The sequence below is a fragment of the Solenopsis invicta genome, chromosome 13 (genome assembly GCF_016802725.1).
Source record: "Solenopsis invicta isolate M01_SB chromosome 13, UNIL_Sinv_3.0, whole genome shotgun sequence".
NCBI classification, from domain to species: Eukaryota; Metazoa; Arthropoda; class Insecta; order Hymenoptera; family Formicidae; genus Solenopsis; species Solenopsis invicta.
Genome location: NC_052676.1, coordinates 8,221,224 through 8,242,650, shown reverse-complemented (window position 1 = coordinate 8,242,650; position 21,427 = coordinate 8,221,224). Strand labels below are relative to the sequence as shown.

General features: G+C 33.7%; 1 protein-coding gene across 3 annotated transcripts in view; it reads left to right on the top strand.

The window, feature by feature from the left end:
* Positions 1-501: 501 nt before the first annotated feature.
* Positions 502-21,427, top strand: part of LOC105203259 — a 227,517-nt gene continuing 206,591 nt past the window's right edge. The window contains exons 1-2 of one of the 3 annotated variants that reach the window (XM_026136793.2): positions 502-883; positions 10,943-11,350. In XM_026136793.2, the coding sequence (XP_025992578.1) occupies positions 11,119-11,350 (232 nt within the window). In that variant the 5' untranslated portion in view covers positions 502-883; positions 10,943-11,118. Of the gene's footprint in view, positions 884-10,738; positions 11,351-21,427 lie in introns of all 3 variants that reach the window. The other 2 variants (XM_011172034.3, XM_026136792.2) reach the window with 2 other exon arrangements.

Here is a 21,427-nt window from a genome sequence, read left to right as displayed (position 1 = left end):
TTATTATAATAAATAATCAATTTTGTGTAAAATAAAAATATTCTCCTTTTATTAATAAAAACATTCTAATGTTTCTGAAGTTTTTTAAAGCTTAAGATTAAATAAACCTCGTTTTAAAGAGAATTTTCAAAATTTTAACAAAATAATATTATAATAAATACTATTGAAAATCATACAAAATTATTTGCGCTCTGTCTCAAATTTGTTATAAAAGATTCGGTATGTGAAATTGATTTTAAAGTGTTTTATCCGTACAAAAATACATCTCTTATTCTAGGTTTCCCTATAAAATAGGCAAAGTTTGAAAACAAAATCGAATAATTTCAAACAATTTTCCCGATGAGATTCTACGGAAGATCGTTGTAAAAAATCGTGATGATACAGACACGCGGCGAGACACACACCCTCTTGGCTCAGTCGCGCTCACCCTCCCGGCGCCGCTTCCGCCCTCTTCCGCTGCCGTCGCGACGCTCACCACCCCTCGTTCGGAGGTGCACGTTTACGAAGGGCCAGTACGCCTCCAGCCGTCGTGCGGATTGAACGCGACAACTCCGCACTCTTCGCGCGTCGCTAATTTAACTCCGGCGATCGAATTACGACAATCAGCGGATAATTTCGCGTGCGGCATGATTATCCGAGGATCAAGAACTCTCCACGCTGTATCCCCGAGGAACATGTGGGCGAGCGTGCGCGTGTGTTCATAACGAAGCACCGCGACGTGTTCGACAACAATCTAGCGCGACTTAGTTTCCGATCGTACACCAGTGAACGGATTCTTGATAACGAGCAAGGATAATGAGCAACGACTATTGATGCTGTTAAGATCGATATTGAGCAACGAGAAGAGCTACGTTTAAGACACCTTTGTGTTACACCTTCGGAGGTGGGTTCGAGTTACCGGAGCATTGTTTTCTTCTTTCACGAGCTCGCATATACTCTCAGTTCGTCCAAAATCAACTTTAATCACACTTTATATCATCGAGGATAATTAATCGGTTCACAAATGTGGACTGCTAATGTCATTAATGTTAAGGAATGACGATATTTGAGTTGCCCTTCGCACGAAATCTCACGAAGATGGGTGCGAATTCTTCCCACCCTGCGGGACTGTACTCCTAATCCTTGGATTCTTCGTTAACCGTGGCATCCGCGACGTGCTCGGCTCGCGACGATATTTCAGTAATTCCGCGCTACAGTAAGTTGCGGGATCTAGTAAGTCCGAGAAACAAAGAATGATCCGGTTATTAATACGAGCCATTAATATTACGGGCGATGTTAAGGAATGAGGATTCAGAAAGCACTTTCAAAAAGTGCTCCGTGGAGTTTCGCGAATGAACAGGAGATCCGCATGATTTTCGCTTTTCCTATTTGCGCTTTGGACTCTTGATGCTCTAGACGTTTTATTGGTGTCCTTTAAATATTGGCTGATCTTCCGACTTTACGTCGAGTCGTTCGGCACTCGGTTTCTCTCAAATATTTACCAACTTCTTACAGTTTTCGGGTATATCCTTAGATTTGTCTACAACTCTTTTTCCGAAGTACTTAATCCCATACGATTGTTCTTCGTTCTTCCAAATTCTTTTCCCGAGACCTGCTATCTCAAGATTGCATTGCTCTTGTAGTTCTTCAGACCAAAAGACTAGCTGTTTTCAATAAAAAGAAACAATACATAGTAACGAAATTCATTTTGCAAGCCTGGTTTTTCTAATATTAGATTCATTAATATTTTCTCTTCAAATTCTCAAAAATATCATATCTTAGAGATAGATGATCACATCAACATGTCTGTAGTTGATCCTGACATCTTTATAATAGTTTTCGTTATTAAACGTCAACATGAAACATTTTCATATGAAGCAATCTCATTTGAATTATTCGAATTTTTAGATTCATCTACACTGGGAGGAAAGTATTTGATATTAAGGTAACTGTAATTGAATATAAAAGTAATTATGGTCAGAAGCTCTATTTTTACAATTACTATTGCTATAACGTTTGTAATAATAACATACAATGTATCACACTTATGAAAAAATTGTTGCAGCTGGCATGATTTAATTGTAATTGGCACCGAAAAATGACCTTAATTTATAATCACAATGAAATTATGATAATCGTTATCATTTTTCGTTAGTATAACACATAATGAGTTGCATTGTATTACAATGATAAAAAGTTGTTACAGTTATCATAATTTAAATGTAACTGGCATCGAAATACGATTATAATTTATTATAACAAAATTATGCTAATTGCAGTCATACTTTCGTCAGTGTAACACGCAATAACGTACGATATGTTACAATAATAAAAAAATACTACAGTTATCGTAATTAAAATAAAAATGACTATAATTATTAAAATTTTTGTAATTATAATTGCAATTATTATGCTGTTAGTCTAATTAACACATTTGACATTCAATTATATTCACAAATATTTTCCTCCCAGTGTACTCTTAACTCTCAAATACTTAACTTGAACTTTGACAACTTTACATTGTTCGCATTTTATTATCGTCGATATCGAAATTTCGATTTTCCTTCGACGATTTCAATATTTCAATTATTGCGTTTTTGTAACTTTTTGTCCTCGCAGTCTTCGATAAGGCTCTATTTTATATCGTCATGTCGTTTTCAGTGTTATTAATCAAAAGATCTTACATGACGTTGACACCCTTAGATTCGTATACCTTAGAAACCTCGGATTTTCCGGCATAATCTCGAGGGTCGAAACACACCCTCTGGTCCACCATTCACCAAGAGGACCCTATGGTTCCGACCAGGATTTGGGACGAGCGGTCGCTCGTGACAGTAGAAAAATATCGCGGCACAGCGCGACGGCGCTCTCCGCTTTTTCCGCTCAGAGGGTCGGAGGGACGGTCGTCTGACACTGACACGTCGGTAATGACTTCAAAGAGATGTACAGGGTGATCTGAATTACGAATGTACGCCGCCGAACCGCGCATTTTCAATCCCCCTCGTTCTCTCTGCGCTCTATCGGGCTTTAAATATCGCCTGAGCGGCACGACACGGCACGGCGGGGCAGCCGTCCGTCTTTCTTTAATGTCGCAATTATTACGCGGCGAGTGGAAAGCGCGTATTTCGCAAAACGTCACATAGTTAAACACGCGGACGTTCGTTCCCGATACAAAATGTCGCCACGCCGCATTGTGCGCCCCGTACAAATATATTCTATTATAAAGAACTTGTTGGATGCATGCGCACAACAAAATTACGCGGGCAATGTATCCTCCGCCGTGGCGTTTAAAAACCGTGCGTGCCTCTCGAAAACGTTAAAACATTCATCCACCGCGAAATCGTTCTAATGCAAGGTAAATATTTTCCCGCGCGACGGGAATTGTTTTGTGCGAAGCAAATATTTTTCTGCGCCACGCAATCGTTTTAAATTGCATTCCTCTCCCTCTCTCGCTTCTCTTCCCTTTGTCTTTCCCTCTCTCGTACATTCTACTTTTCTCTCTTTCTCTATGAATTCCTCGATTGCGATCGAGGATCCGAAATTTTCACGTTGCGCCGGCATCTCCCGGCGGGCGGCGCCGACTTTGCCGTTTTTTAATTGAAAAACGTGTAATTTGTAATTTCCCATGGGTCTCCCGGGGAAATGTGCGAGGCGACACACTGCCGAAATTACTTCGTCGGAAGCGAGCCGCAAATCCTGGACGAGATTTTAACGAACGCGCTCTTTCCCGTCACCGCGCCCGACGCGTCGCGTCAGGTTTGATTAGTGTCCATGGACGCGGAAATCGCTCGTCGTCGCGACGCGGAAACCGGAAAAAATCGTCGCGCGCCGGCGCGCTCGCCCTCGGCGCGCGATTTTACGGTGACTCGTTCCACTCGTAACCGAGCCGTGCGCCTGGATCGAGCTTAATTAGCACGGCTGCGTGCCCTGCTACCGTTCGTTAATGATAGCTATGCAAGGGTGTGGCACACGATCGCTTCGGATTCTAGAACCGTGCCGTTTGTTTACTTGCCGAGTTATCGATAGCGCGTTAAGAGGAATTTAACCCTCTCAAGGAAGCTTGCTAACAAATTTTATACTTATGGTAATCTTTGTTTTTTAACCTTAAGGTTTTTATGATTGATGAATTCTGACCCCCAAATTATAAATTTCCAAATTCTATATAGCAGAAATTAAGAAAAGTAATCTGATTATCATAAAACTACTTTTGAGGAGTTCTTAAAATTGCTACATTTGAATGTAACCTGAAAATATCAAAATTCAAAATTCATTGTAAGTAGTAATCTAGCAAACACCAAGTTACAAAGTTACATGTAATACAAATGTTAGTTGTAATTTCCTTCTCAACGATGTAACTGTTATATAACGAGTGTGTTATATAACTGTTATATAACGAGTGTGTTTCATAACAGTTACATTATTGAGTGAAAAATTACAACAAACATTTATATAACTGTAACTTTGTATTTCCTGGGAACAAAGAATTTGTATAACAATCAGAGTTAAGAAGATATGATGCACTTATAATCTCACTCGGCTAGCATGAGTTTGAAGCAAAAGGAAACTGAAATTTAAATGATGTTACTTAAAAATGTTAAAGATATATTTAAATCAAATTTTATGATACTTAATCAGATTTTTTTTTAATTTTATCCCGCCATATTGGATCCGTCATTTTGAATTCTTCATTTTCGATTTCAGGTTCGAATAAAATTATCAATTGTCCCATAAGCAAAGTTTCATGTAAAAAGCAAGTAAGCAGTTCACAAAATAAAAGGGATTTGCTCATCCAAGGGTTAAACTAAAGGCTGCCGTTGCAAGATAAGAATTTCGAATGTACAAATCGATAGTACAACTTTTCATGTAATTTCAAATAGACGTTGGGGCGGCCGACAGTTCGAGCCCCGCGGAATCGAGTTTGAGCTGAAACACACCGCGCCAGTATAATCTGAATATCTCCGTAAATTCTTTTCGCCAAGAGACGTTCATTCATCCCTTATCTGTCTATTCAGTTTGTCTCGCCGCCATTTGTAGTTCTGAAGAGCTTACGGCATAACGACAAACCGCGGGAACATCGCAGACGCGCGACTCGCCGGTACGTCGGGGACGAAAAGGGAGAAAGAGAGAAAAATAAAAAAAAGAAGAAAAGAGATGGACGGACGCATGCTCACGTATGCAACCGTTTTGTCTGCCGGTTCCGCAACGAGACAACCATTTTTATCGATGATCGCCGCACCCCTGATGTTCGATTCGGCCGGATGTTCCGACACTGGAATGTGTCCGCAATAAAACAGAGTCGATGCCGGTTGGGGCTGGTCGCTGAAAGTGTCGATGGAATGCGTTTTCAAACACGCTAGCGAGGATGGCGCGGTCGAGCCAATTGATTTCACCATTTTAACTATTTTTTGGATTCTTGAAAACATGTATTTAATCGACGATAGCGACGGCGCGTTATTGCAGCGTCAATGTGTAAGTCTTGTAACAAATATATTTACCGCGCGTAAAGTGTAACGTACATTGAAAAATTTCTGTTATAACTATACTAATTTTGTACAACACATTGGTGTACATACAATATTTAACAAATGTCACCAAGCATGACAATTGTTTAGTAATAGTTATTAAAATAAAATAACATTTAATTAATTTTAGTTATCTTAACATTTAATTGAAGTCATTTCAACCAAAGTTTTAATAAATATCGGTTAAACTATTATTATCTTTTTCTTAGCGTATTATTAATTATAATATTTATTGAAAAGTGAAAATTCCGAACAACAATTTCAGCGTTCTAAAAATTTGTGTTTTCCTATCAGAATAAAAATTAATTATTCCATTAAAGCGTTATAAATTAATTTTGTTAAGTTGGGCTTGCTAAATTAACTTAGCTTTACTATAAATTACTTATCAACGAATTTAATTTTTTAAAGGAAGATTAAATACGGGTGTCACTAATCAGATCGTTTGTTGCATCTGTGTTTATGCTAAAAACGGATGGAAATGGGGGAATAACGAAGGGCTTTTAAACTGCCAGAACTTCTCTCTGTTATCCTTTAGTCGCTAGAGAAAGAGAAAGAAAGAGAGATCGGGAGAGGGAGGGGGGCGTGAAGGAGAGAGTGCAGAAATCCCGCTATGGAATTTCTGGACTCTTGGCTGGTCAAAGTTCTCAAGAACGAGTAATTATAAAAGGAAAAAGAAAGGAAGTACGCTGCGGGCCCTCTGTGTCCCCCTTTTAGATTACTACGTAGATCGCGTGAATCGCGGTCGGTTCGAACTTTTAATTACGTGATACTCAGGACGGTGCGATGAGGGATGGAGGGAAAGGGGGTGGCGGAAGGAGTCGAAAGAGGTGGGAAGGGGGCGGCGGAACGAGCGGTGAGAAAAAGACGCGGAACAGACTTAAGCAGCACTCGAAACTCCTTCCTAACAAGACCGGAAATCTGTCGAGAGCCCTCCGGGAAATGCCCGGCGCGGCGCGGCGGAGGTACGCCGTTTTTCAATTAATTAGTTCGGAGCGAAAGAATGACGCTGTAATTGCAACTGCCATCTGCAGCGAACATAAATCGAGCGCGCGCGCGCGCTCGCGCACCTATTATGGCGTCGCGTCGATATAGACATATATACATTGCGCCGCAAAATGGATACTTCCGCGTTTTTGTGTTTTTTTTTTACTCTCTTTTGTTTTTCGCGGCTCGCCGCTTGTTCCGTGCTCGAACCGGGAAGCAATTATTGCTATTATTTCGTTGTCAACGGAAGGGAGAGGAAGGAGGGAAGAGTGAATTTTATCGATACGCATAGCCCGAGATATGCCATCGGTACTGGTTTCGAGTCCTGGTAGCGAAATCGAAGAACGCTTTCCTCAATTTTTCCCGCACTCCTCATCGATTCTAACTTGAGACACACTAGCTGAGATGATATTTCTCGCCGAGTTCTCTACAGTTTTCTAAGATGCTTATAATTGTTATTTTCAACCATCAAATTAATTAGAGGTATCATTTTTATTACTTTATTTGGCATTTTATACTCGACAATTGTATCGACATGCAGTTTATAAATCTAAAAAGTATATTTATTTAATAATTGATATGAAAATATTACTAAGCAACAAGATGCGCTTCGGCCGAAAGAAATAATCCATCCTTTTATTTTTGAGGAAAAGTGTTTCGATAAAATGATCTTAATTGAATCGGTAACCGATGATACTTCATCATTCATCAGTAACTGATAAAACATCATCTGTTAATAATACAGCTAATAAGTTTGGAACACTTTTCCCTTAAGAGTTACGCATTAAAGCGTAGGAAGCTTTTCAGGGCAAAAAAATGAGACACAAATGGTAAGGTTTTAGTAATTCTTCTCCACGTATATTGAGGGCATTAGTATCATTCCATGTAACATAATAATTTATTTAAATTTTACATAGGTTTTTTAATTGAAATCACCCTTCCAAATAATAACATAACATAAATAATAACATCACCATTGAAATCACACTTCCAAATAATAACATAACGGTCACATGGGGTCCACTGGACTCCTCTGTACAAAATCAGTCGCCATTTGCCAGCTTTTTGGTATTTTGTTGCAAAAATTTTACTGGACCTCGAGATTTGTTTTGTATCATTCAGTATATTTTTTTTTAATTAAAATTTATTATAACAAAAAAATTCAAATAAAAGAAAACTGAAAAATTTGACTATTTTACGAAAATATTTATAAAATTTTTAATTTTTGAGATAATTTAACAAAAATTGAGGAGTGTATTTTCAAGATAGATATTTTCAGATAAAAATTAGTTTTATAGAAAGTTGTTCGATTTTGAATGGTCTGTGTACCTTTAAAATTAGCTTGAGGTCTTTTGGACTTCTAGTGACCTCAACGGTTAAACAAATATTTTATCGTTTAGAAAATGTACATGCAAAATCATATAAAATTATGTAAGTAAGAATCAAGATCTTTACTAAATTTTATAATTTTTAATAAACATTCTAGCGTAAATTAGTTTGTTATCAAAATCTTCAGACTTTCAATTAAAAATATTAAATATCATACTCGTAGCAGTTTTCTTTAGAAAGATAAATATTTCTAATAAAATAACTATGTTTTTAAAAGAATTCTTTTTCACATGTTCTAATAAGGGGATTTCTCTCTTTTCGGAATCTCTTTCTGCGCACGTGCCTCTACGTTGATTGTTAATGTGACGCTTGGATCAGCCATATTATATTGTATTTCGTAGAAGTGATTCATGAAATGTTATTTTGTCAACACCTCAGAACCGCTTCCTCAAGATGAGCTGAGAAAAAGGGAATGGTTTTAATGATAGTCGCACTGCACCTTTCAGTAGCCAAATTCTACACTCATGGGTTTAATTCACCCAAAGTTTATGAAGATTTTTGGATTTTTCTCTTCCCTCACTCCACCAAAAAATATTCTAATAATCCAATTCCAATAATCTAGTTTTATTCTTCCATATTATCGCACGTACATAATAAAATATTCTATTATAAAATTTGAATATCTGAAAAGTCAAATTTAGAGAATATTTCGTTGAACACAAAAGAATTTATTATTCAGTTATGAATATTCAAAGTTATATTACAAATTCTCATATTTTTATAACAATATTAAACTATTCTATTAAAAATATTCGTAGGAAGAATGTATAATAGTATGGAATTTTCCCTTTCTATGCTGGTAGGTACGTTATGAATCACTCGAAGTATTTCTCAGTTTTTGATCGGTAGACGCTATGCTTGACTATGACTACTTGAATGGGTGACCGCTTGGAAACGCAGCGTACTTTTTCTCCTCAAGTACGTTTTTGGTCATAATTACGTCGTATTTGTTATTGCCAGATACATGTGTACAAATTTATAAACAAATTCGTTATAAAATTTAATAAAATTTAATTTTTAAATAATCAAGAATGAGAAATTTAAAGAAGTTGAACCTTATGTCTATGTGGGTGACGCTAATCCTATTATGCCTGTAATTTGCGAGTTCGTCAGATATTTTCACAGATCGGATATTCACAAAGTTTCACTCTAGAAACACTCGTTATTAGGGAAGGATTATTTACGCACGCGCGTGTGAATATGCGAGATTTACTTATCCCTCTTTGGCGGATAAAAGAATTCGTCGGAAATGTCAAAAACTCTCGCTTCCATCCATCCCAAACGCGCAAAACGTGACAGTGATAATGGCGGGCCGTCCTTCTGCCTCCTCCGCTCCCTCGAGCTTTTTTCGAGCCGTCCGCGATAAGGGCAATCGGAATTAATTTCTTCGAAAGTGAGCGCGAGCGAAACGTTCGTTTTAATGGCTTCCCCACATAACGCGAAATCCATTAACGGCCGTCGTTCCTCTCAGAAGAATTCAGAGTTTCCTTTTTACACGCTCGTATTTCCTCGCATTTCTGATTCCACGTATAGATACATGCATAATATTCCCGAAATCCTTTCTACTCCAAATTCTACTGCATGCACCTGTCTGATACGCTTTCTCTCCGAACCTCGTAGAGGAAAATCGTCACTCCAGAAGAGTAAAAATTGAGCTTGTGCAATTATTCGAGCGATTTGTCATTTTAATAAGAATAAAAGTCACTCGTATTAGTAGTTCTATTCACAAGGGGAACCCGGAAGTCTATCGTCACCGATTTCAATAAAGTTTCGTGGGTGTGTAATATTCACTCATACTTATAGTATGGTAAAGTCGTAAGATCCAATATTCAGGAAATCGCGAGGAAATGTCGATAAAAGTTTTTCTAATATTAAGGCCGCCGGCTAAACAAGCGAGATTAACAAAAGAATAGCAATCAGAAATTGGGATCGAAGCATGAAAAAATATTTCTGACACGAAAAACATTGCAAAAGTCAGTTTTAAGACATGGTAACAATTTACTGTAGAAGAATATTGATTACGCCAATCGATTCTACGAAAAGTTATTGAAGGAATACATATTACGATTTCTTAAATCATTTATCGTTTACGGAAAAAAAATAATAGCGAGAGGATTTGCGAACGGAGACACATTAAATGAAATAAGAGTTTTGATTTTGGAATTTCATCGATGCATATGAAAATCCAGCAGAGTATTACGGTTTAACAATTTTTATACTTTGACAATTATTACATTGATAATTACTTGATCCTATGTCGAAACGTTTGTACCAATCTCATTTATTCGAGTTACTGATGCAAATAATAAGCACACACATCTTGCTTTTGGCTCTTATAATCCTCGTTTATTTGATATCAAATCATTTGAGCCTCTGCTTTTATATATATTTATCAATTTTTAAAAGTAATAGATTAATGTTGCTAATAAAACTCCATTTTCTTGAGAATGCCTAAATATTGAATTCTACCAAGCTCTACCAAAGTATAAATACGAGTAAGTACTATACACTCAAAAAACTTTATTGAAGTTGTTGACAAACAGACGAATTTTTCATATCAATTATACAGAAATAAATTTTCTCATATAGAGTTGCAAATAATTCAAATAGTTCAATTTCAATTTTCACTTCATGACACTTAAAAAATTTAGATTAGGATCTAAGCAAAAAGATGGGAGTAACAGAGTCGTAAGTCTAGTCCGATGTATAAGTAATTGATATTAAACGTACCATCGATGCCATACGATTGACGATTAATGTCAATTGTTTTGAACGGCATCGATAGGATTTACGATTAAAGTTAATTGTTTGTGCATTGGATTTACGATTACAACTCTATTACATTGCACCAACTTTCTGCTCAGGTCTTTAGAAATTCGAAAAAGGAATGTTACGATAATTTTCAATTTCTCCTAAAGGAAAGCTGAATTTGTTGACGATCTCGAAAGTAGTCACGAGAAAACGCAGGAGTTCTCTCGGGAGCAATGCGATATTAAAACAACAAAGAAGAAACGAGAAGAGATAAGAATTAGTCGCAAGTTTCTTAAAGCTCTTCGTTGCTCTCTCAGTCTTGCTCCGAAAAGCAAAAAGTTCGAGTACAGTTTTAACGAGTACGTCAAGGCGTAACATCGTCGGGAGAGACATCGTGGCCATGCAGGACGGGGCGGTGAATCGAAGAGGATCCCTCACGTCCAATAGATGATTCGCTAACGATGTCACCCTGAAGGCCATTTGAGAAACGAAGATGTGCTGCTCAAGTGGCCCAGGTGGTATCAGGCTGACCAGATGTGGCGTCGTCTGCGGCCTCGCCGCGCTGGCAGCCCTCGGCGTCGCTCTTTCGGGTCCAACCTGGTTACACACTGAAGAGAAGCTCGCCGTGCCGGACGTACCAAAAAATTCTGCGATTAGTGTGAAATTCAAGCTGGGGCTCTTCAGAGTCTGTTCGAAGATCGTGAATCCCTCCAACGTAACGCTACGTGAGTAACGATTATTCTCTTTATAGTGATTCGAAAATATCGCAAATAATGAAAAATTTAAGAGAATTAATGTCTGAGATTCCAATTACATGGTTTCATAAGGAAACAGCACGAGATGTCCTCCAGCTTTGGAAAAGCTTTTGATTGCAAATTAAAATTATACTTGTATTTAATTAGTATAAAAATAAAAAAATAATATTCTGAACTTAAGATCTTTACAAGAAAATCACTACTGTGATACTATAAGCTATGTTGAATAGGTTGTTTTTTTTAGTTGAGATTTTCAATTGGGATAAGGTTGCCGAAATTGCACCACTTTTGACATAAAAATTATGAGGAATATTTTTAATCTTCTTACGTCATAATAAAGTACACCATTCCTCCTTTCATATTTATTTTTTTTTAGAATTTTATACATTGCCATAAATTTTTAAATGGCGAATTTTAGAAAGCCTCTAAACAGTGCAATTTAGGCAACCAGTCTCCTAAATCGCACCATAGGTTAATGTTACTCGTTCTGGTGCAAAACGACATTTTTTCTAGATTCTTTCTTCACGAGCAAAAATGCGCTAGACAAGCATAACTTTATTAATATTGGAGATAAATACCGTAAACTAAATATAATTTCCCTCAATGTTATCATTTCGATAACTTTTCAATAATATTCAATAGCATTACTACATTACGACAATATTGTTACAATGTATGCTCTCTGTATAATTATTATATTTGATTTCATATATTAATATAACCATGCAATAGTGCAATTTAGGAAACTAAGACATGGTATAATTTAGGAGACTATAGCATTTTGTAAAGAACACAAAGTTATTTGAACTTTGTTAATCTAATTTTAATAATATTGTGATTATTACAAATTATCAAAATTTAGATTATTTATTTTACTTTCTTTGCAATCAAGCTACAAAATGTGTCGAAAATAGCAGCGAAATTACTATTTTCTTATAAATATGAATAACAAAATTTCTATTGTTTCTAACATGTTAAATTTAACAAGGGATGATGATAATGTTACGTAGTTTTCAAATAAACCCACAAAGAGTGTATAAGTATTGTGGTTGAATTTATACGCGAGGTGGTACAATTTAAGAGCCAGTGCGATATCGGCAACCTTATTCTATACAATTTTAGAATTTCTCATGTTTTAAAATACGCTTATATACGCACAAAAATTAATTTTTTTAAAATTTAGATAGGAATTTCATAATAATTTATGAATAGAAAAATTTTTAAATAGGAAAATATTGTAAATTTAAACAAGATTTTAATCTTGATTTTGTGTATACTTTTTGTGTCAAATCTGTAATGTGGCTTATTACGTTTGATATTTAATCAATTGTTTTAAATAATGTAAATATAATTTGAGAATTGTTCAAAGTTTTAACTATTTTCAATAATGCAAAGGTTTTGAGAATTGTTTCATAATTTTGGCTGAAGAAGGTTAAGTTAAACCAAAACGTCCAACTGTATTTAAATAAATTATCAATTACATACAAACAAAATCGTGTTATTTGCTCGTTATAATTAACTTTCTCTTTGTTAATTTAAAAAAAATTTTTTTAAATATTATAGTATAAAATCTTGTTATTAATTAAAATGTTTAATAAATTATATGATTTTCTCACCTTTTGTTAGAAATACAATTTTTTGTTTTTATTCTAATTAAAATGTTCTCTTTAATTTTCAACCAAAAATTTTTGCAAAATTTTAGGATATCTCGTATCTTTATTAGTTATATTATTATAGCTATTCTGCAATATTAGTTAGCATTACTTTGTTACTGAAATTATGTAGATTATTATACCATTTAATGGTTTTATATTCTCTTATAAAATGCGTACATGACGTAATTAAAGCCCTATTACCTAAATATAAAGCATGTTGCAAAAAATCATGGATTTTTTGAGCGCCCGAGGAGCTTCATAGCCTTGTTCTGCGAGAGTTCTATCTTTCCCGTTTTCCTGACGAAATCTCGCAGCGCGACAGGTCTCGCGGAGGATTTTCAGGAACGACGAGGAGTAAACGTAAAAACAAATGACAGCGGTTGTAAAGAGCGCGGTAGGGAAGAAGGAAGGGAGGGATTGTGAGAGGGAAAGATGAAGGGAGGGAGGAGAAAAAGCGTGGGTGGAAGGAGGAGAACATCCACGGCGCGGTTACAAGGGTGGTTGCAGCCACCCGGACGATGACAATTCCTTTTTATTTCTCTCACAGCCTCGTCTAGCTCGCTCAGGCTTTCGACTTTTATTTCTCCCGTCGTCCCTGCCATTTCTTCAATCCCCGAACTTCACCCCCTCGCCCCGCACCACGCGAGACAGTTACCTCCAAACACTGTTCGCCGCCGTACGGGGGTGTACTTAAATGTATGCCGCGATCGGGCGATCCATCCTTATTTTTCCACATCCACTATCGGGTTTTAGTACTTTGAGGGCTGGTGCGGGCCCCGTCGTTATTTATTCACGGTGATGGCCATCTTTCTCCCTCCCATCTTTCCTTCAGTAGCATCTATCAAGTTAGTGAAGGTTGGTCGCGCTGCGAAAAAGGATTTTAATGTTTTTCTCGGTCTTATTAAGATTTGTCACGGTTCGACGGATTGTTTAGATTGAAGAAAATCTAATCTTTTGCAACGTACTGTGACTTTACTGCTATATTCCCTTTATTTCACAACTTTATTTCACAAAATAAACTTGACCAAAAGCGTGGCGCAAATAATAAACTTTTCATAAGTCAAGTTAGTCGATGCTCGGGGCGTCAAATTTTGAATTCAAGTCAAGTTTAAAATTTTATTAATAGCAGGAGACGAGTTTCTGTACCTTTTTCTTTAGACATCGCGGCCAAAAGGGAAAAAAAAGGATAATTATACATAATAAAGTAACTCCGGTATTTACACCGCAGATCCGGTATTTACGCCGCAGAAATATAATAAGAAAAAGAATAAATGATAGTAATTTGGTCGTAGTCACTCTGTTACCTGCCTTTATGCTGTATTAGCACTTTGTTATGATTTCAGTATTTTAACATTAATATTTACGAGACTATTGCGAATCGAATCACTTTCTTAATATAACAAGTAGCTCAATCATATATTACGACATGCATGATTATAGGAAATATAAAAGTCCTGATGGTTACTTCATAATACCTAAGTGTAGAGGAATAGTAAAAAATGATATACGAGCAAAATACAACTGTACAACTTGCAGATTCTATCTTTAGTTTGACATCTTGTATGCCTTTTCCGCTTGATGCATTTTTATTGTGCGGAATTTATGCTAAAGTACAGTGCGGTGCAATGATTCGATTTACATACTCTCTCTGGTCGAAAAGTAGTATTCTATGCAGAGTTACAAAAAGTACAAGTGTAGGCATACTCTACTATGTTATCCAATTACGATTGTCTAACCCATACGACCTACACAACCGACGTATTCAAGTATAGAGTATCAGTAAAGTTTTTATTGACATAATTTATTTGCCTTAAATACAGTAAATAATAATTGATAAGTGATCAAGTTTTCCTTAGGTGCGGCATATGTACTGGAATTATCCTGATAAGAAGATATAGATCGATATGTGAAAACACAACTTTAACGTAATTAAAAAATCTTAATTATCATAGCTAGATCTTGGAGCTGATATTTCTTATATGATTTTATGTACAATTTTAAATTTACTAAACTGCACGTCGATAAATTTTTGGTTTTGAAACAGTTCTAAATTGAACGAGAATAGTATCTAATACAATAATATTAAATTGAGATTTGATTTAATGATGCTATCAAATATAATGAAACCAATAAATAAAGCTCTTTCCTCAAGTAACAAATGGAGAAGAATAACATCTTAGGAAGGGATTGAACCTCGTATTAGAGGCTTGTTAACATCATTATTTTTAAATTGAATTCACTCTAGCTACAACCGTTGAGACTTTCTAATTACGTTTAAAAGAAATAACATTTCAAGCCGGATTTTTGAATTGTTAAAGTTAAAATAATAGGAACTACAAGTAAAATGTGAAACTAAGATTATGTATAATTACATACTTAATCACGTACTCTTTTAATAAAACACAATAAACCCAACTAAAATCTTGGTGAGTTTAAGATTGCAAAAAAATTTAATAATGAAATACTGATAAATTTATTGTGAATACTTATTGCGCCAAAACAAGCGTTTGTTTAATTAATCGAAAAATTTTATTTCCTTCTTTGATTAATTCGATGACTTAAGGACATGCTTTTTAAACTTTTGCACGCAAAATAGAAATTAAAAGTATACTTCTACTAATACACGTAAAAATTATGAAAACCGCAGAAAACAAGCTAACGAATGTTGTTAATTACCAGTTATTTACGCCGGTGAAGCTAAACGAGGTATTTATATTTCGACGAAATGCCATTATCTGGTTGCATTGGAAACCTGTGCACGCGACGATTCCATAATGGAGCTGCCATTCGTGCGTATTATTCGACGATTAATAAATGATTTTATCCGTGGCAATCCTTGCCGAACGCGGTTAATAATTAATACTAAAGCCGCAGAAATATAGCGGCAAAAGTCAACTCTTGTCAAATTCCTCTGTTCCATTTGTTATCACTGATTTTCTTATTGTTAGTATACTTTTTAAATATAAAACCTGACAACGTATGCGTGCACAAAAAAAACAGTATTATCAAATTAAGACGAATGTGTTCTATTTAATTAAGGGAATACTAAACTGATGGGAAATATTGATAAAGGAAAATCACTAATGTTGGCACAGACTTTTTAAAAAGCTCGACTTTTTCTTCTTCTCATAAACTAAACATTGCACTGAATTAATACTAATAAGAACTTGATCAGATTAGATAATTTATGAAATAAACACCCATGTTATATTACTCAACTTAGAACTGTGTTTCAGACCCGAAAATTTATTGGAAAGCATTTTGGTAAATTTAAAAATTTATATAAAATCATAAAAAAAATATCAGCACTAAAATTTAGGTATAATCGTTAGGATTCTTTAATTACGTTTTAATTAAGTTATGTTTTTACATATTAATCTATATTTTCTTATTAGGATAATTCCAGTATATAGGTTTCACTTAAACAAAATTTAATTTATAAAATATTATTTGTATTTAAGAAAAATAAATAATAATGAGTTTACATGGCTTTTTTCTATATAAAATTTGATAAATACAAATTTGTGAAAAACAGGAATAAAATTTACACGACTCTTTTTTTTGAAAACTGCATTGTTTGAATAACAATGAGTATATTATTGTTAATATTAAATCATTTTATATGTTTGCAGCTTCCTAAAATTACTTTATTTATATTTTTCTCTCTCATATTTCTCTCGTAGCGCAGTTTCAAATATAAAATCTCTGTGCAGTATAAACCGGTATATTTTTCTGTAAGAATAGACAATAACTACAAAATCGTCAATTTTAGTATTGACAGATGTTTCATGAATTTTTTCACATATACTATAATCCTTTAAAGAAAAATAGCCATGCACGAAACAAATCCACGTGTGCACTAATAATTTTTATCAAATAAATGTACGAATTGAGGGAATTTAATTTTATTCTCTTTATTTCATAAATGTTGTTGGTTCAATATATAAAAATGTATTTTATTATTTAGTTTATCAATTTATTTTACAATTAACTTTTTCCCTACAAAGAGGGGCGTATTTAAATTCTGCAATTACTACTGTGCCAGTTCTGTAGTTCAATTTCTCAAATGCTCTTTTGCGTTTGTTGCAAGAACATTAATTAATACTAAATACAAAACAGTATTATAAAAATTGTTATATCGTTTAATAGAAAACTATTTAGTTTGTATTTATGTTTTTAAAGCTTTACTTCAGTTTATATTTAAGAAATATTATTCAAGAAAAAAGTGGTAAGCCAATATTGGTAACTTTACTCTACTGAAGTTGGATTTATATTTTGGAAACTTTATTAAATGTTATAATTAATTTATTTCTTAAAAGTTTTACATAAATTAGGAGTTTTAATACATATTTAAGTCAGAGTAATGTTTATACGTTTATACTTTCTCATTGCGCGTTTACTTGGAGCGAGACGCTACCACGTTCCTTGATTATTTAAAACATATGTTTCATTATTTATATACTTTTAAATACACACACACACACATCCGCATACATAGATTTAGAAATAAGGAAACAACATTTTGCAAAAAGTAGATAATATGGAACACCTGCTTTTAAAGTAACATTATTCCGATATGATTGTATGTACTAAAATTTGTAATTTATTTTAAATTTTAACAAAAAGTATTCTTTTTAATATTATAATTATCATCTGAAACCACATTATGATTGTTTTGATAATAAAAGTAACTCAAATAATTTTAATTTTTTCTTTAAAGGTATTCGTTGTTTCTTCGATCTAATATTTTTTCTTTTCAAAATGGAAAAATTATTATTGAATAATAAAACTATATTTTTAAAATAAAATTACTTCACGTAATATTAAAATAAAATATAAAGAATTGTACTGAAATTTAAAATGATCGAATTCCTTAAAGAATATTTCGTGTTGTTTATATAGGTATCAAATAATGATTACAAATAATGATTACAAATATAATACTAATTATTTAATTGTATAAAATTGTAATTATTATCATGCTTGAGACAATAGATATTAATATAATGTTTTGTATGACGAGCGTTTTGTTAACCTGACGTTCTCATCAACGCCAACTTTAATCGCGGAACGATACGATGTGATTTTGGCGTTATTTCATTTTGATAATTTGCACGTATTTTGGAAGAGCCTCGGAGATCGACCCCTTTTCGCGTCAACTCCGCTAAAAGCTCTAGAATATGTTATGGTAGACAGTAACTGCATTAAATTCGAAAGTTCCGCGGCCGGAAAACTGCTGGGAAAAGCCCGGTACCGCATGGGGTTGGGTCGCTTCACCTGTAAGCAGCCGTACCCTCAAGGCCGTTTCCACCCTCCCTTCCTTCCTTTCACCCTCCTCCCTCAGGAGAAATCGCGCGCGAGTTATTAGTTCAAATGAGCGGTGAGAACAGCAAGGAAATACTTTTAAGCTCGGATGGAGAGAAACGAGCCGACCACCTATCTCCGTGGAGACCAGTGATTCAAAGATGGCCGGGTAACCAACCGATCCCATCGTAAATCTTTGCGTCTTTCGGAACGATTTTTGCTCGCGAAACTCTCTCAATGAGCTATCTTAACTACAAGAGGTATTTAATTGCGGAAATGAGAAAACTATATATCTAATTCACGTTTTTTTTTTTTATAAAATCTCTTGGCGCTTTTACCAAAATTTTTAAATTTTTTCAATGGATTTGCCGTTTCCTATGTGCCGTATGATTTCAATATTTTACGAAATAAAAGTTTTAACTGAAAATTATTTATTAATTTACAGCTTTCCATCTAGCTCTTTTAATTATTCAGTAAACATTGATTCTGATTATTTAATTTATAATATGTACGTGTGAGGGAAATACCACTATGCATTAATTTGTCGTTTAAAAATTTATGACTTTAATTTATTTTAATTTATATCAGTTTGTCAATCACGAATTGATTCAGATGAACTCAATTACGTCAGTTTATTTATTTATGTTAGTCCGTCGCTTTAAAATCAGCAGCAGCATAAGTTGTTTTTCCATCGTCCGCAACTGTAATTCACATTAATTCGTAGCGTTTCACTTTTTCGAGACATTCTGAGAAGAATGGATGCTGAAGCGAGCGCAATCAAGATAGAAAGAAGTCGATAAATGGGCAACTTTCTCTAGTGGTATTCCGCTGAATCCGCAGAGCGCTAACGAGTCTTTATTATCCTTGTCATGGAATTCGTTTCGGAGACGGAGGACTGGAAATCATCCTCTCGACCTGGGGTCAATGGTCGCTTAATGGCCAATGGTCGTTATGTTCAATGTTTCGTTTACATTAGATAATTCAAAATTATCTAGATAAATATAAATCAGATGTAAATACATTTTAAATGGAATATAAATAATTTCATATTTTTATGCTATTCTTTGTAAATAAATATTAAAAATATAGATGCAGCAACATTTGTTATGCAAAACACATTTCTTATTATATTATCTTTTGTGGACAAATTAAATTACCAATAATTACTTTTTATTATTATCCAAAATCTATAATGAATCAAACTTTGACTCGTCATTTGTTATTAACTTTGAAAAATTAATGATTCGTCTATTATGTTATTTTATCTCCCTTTTCCCTATCTATAGCCAGATACTTACACAAAAGCTTATTATTAATCTCAAATGTCTTTTTTTTTTATTGTAATGTTAAGATTTAATTGTAATACTAAATATGTAAAGAGATTAATTGCAAAAAATGCAATAATAAATATGGTATCCGAAAAATATCGGAATCATTTAATATTTCAGAAACTAAACAGTTCCGGAAGAAATCTTTCATACAAAAGTTATAATAGGATTTGAAAGTGATACAGTCGACAAAAATGTCTGTGTAACCCTGTCTAACGCTATTAAAATCATATAAAAATCATTTTTAAATCAAGGAGAAACTCTTATATTTTATTGCATTTTCTTATAATCGATCTTGAGAACTTCTCAAAACTATAATGAAGTTATTTTTCAATAAATACTTTCAGAGTTATAAGGCTCAATATACTGTAACTTTCAAGCCTCATAACTCGGAAAGTATTTAATGAAAAATAACTTCATTATAATGTTTTGAAAAGTCACCAGCTATTGGATTTTGAAAGAAAAAATAAGGTATATTGTTTAAAAAAAAAATTGATTTGACTTTACCTAGCAACACCACCCAACGTCAAACTGATAGGATTAGTAAGTAAATCTTTTTAAATCGAACAACTATTGTCTGAAACAATTCTTTTAGACGTGTTTAGTTTCCGGTATATTAAAGAGTCCTCCCAGCACATTCCGAACACACTAATTGTAAAATGTTTTATGGTTTTTTATTTACTTTATAATTATAGATTTTCTAAAAATTTAATATCTTCCAACATAATTCTATCTTTCATAACTTAAAATATTATTTATTATCAAATTAGACAATATAAAGAAATACGGTTTTTTAGATAATTGTAATTGGTTTTTCATAAGATAAAGATATTTTAATAATCTAAAAATAAAAATAAAATAACAGCTAATATTTCTTTATGCAAATAATTATCTAGATTATAGACAACTTTCTAGACAACTTTACATAGAAAGATAAGATTAGATAAGACTATTAGATGAGTTTAAAAGTTTTGGCTGCTTTTTTCAAACATAAATTCTTATTACAATATATGTAAGTCGACACTGGTAGATATTATGGCAAATCATATATTGCTAAAAAGTTGACTTCAAGAACTATTTACAAAAAAGTTGATATGAGTTGTTTATAGTGCTATTTTGTATAAGTAAAGATGAGTTAAAAAATATATTTGCGATTAGAATTTGCGAGTTTCGGAAAGGAATAAAAATGTTTGATGCCATAAAAAATGTTGGGAATTTTTCAAATTTGTCACAAAGATTTTTTACAACATCTACCATTTCTTCTTTCCAAAACTTGTACATTATAATTGCACACAGGTATTTTCTTTAGATACATTCTGGTACAAGGAAGCTACAAATATTTCAAATATAACAAATTTTTTGTGATAAACAGCTCTTAAAGTTACTTTTCCATATAATTTCCCATAATATCTGCCAATGTGGATACACTAAAATACAAATAATGTGAAAAAGAATCAAGCCTTTACATTGACACTCAATACAAATACTAATTACGCCAAATTGAGTGATCGCTGAATGATAAGAAAGATCGATGTCCCTCCAAACTTTACTAATTAATCAAATTAAATAATTGATGCAATTCATAATGTATATTGTATGTAAAATAGATGATTTATACCTTCACTCGCTCTAAGTGTAACGTAATTAATAAATTAATAATCTCGAATATTACAATACAATTAATTACATTATTAGTTATATTTTGTCTCTGATATAATTAATTGCATATATGTATATTACTGTTATTTAGAATATCACTT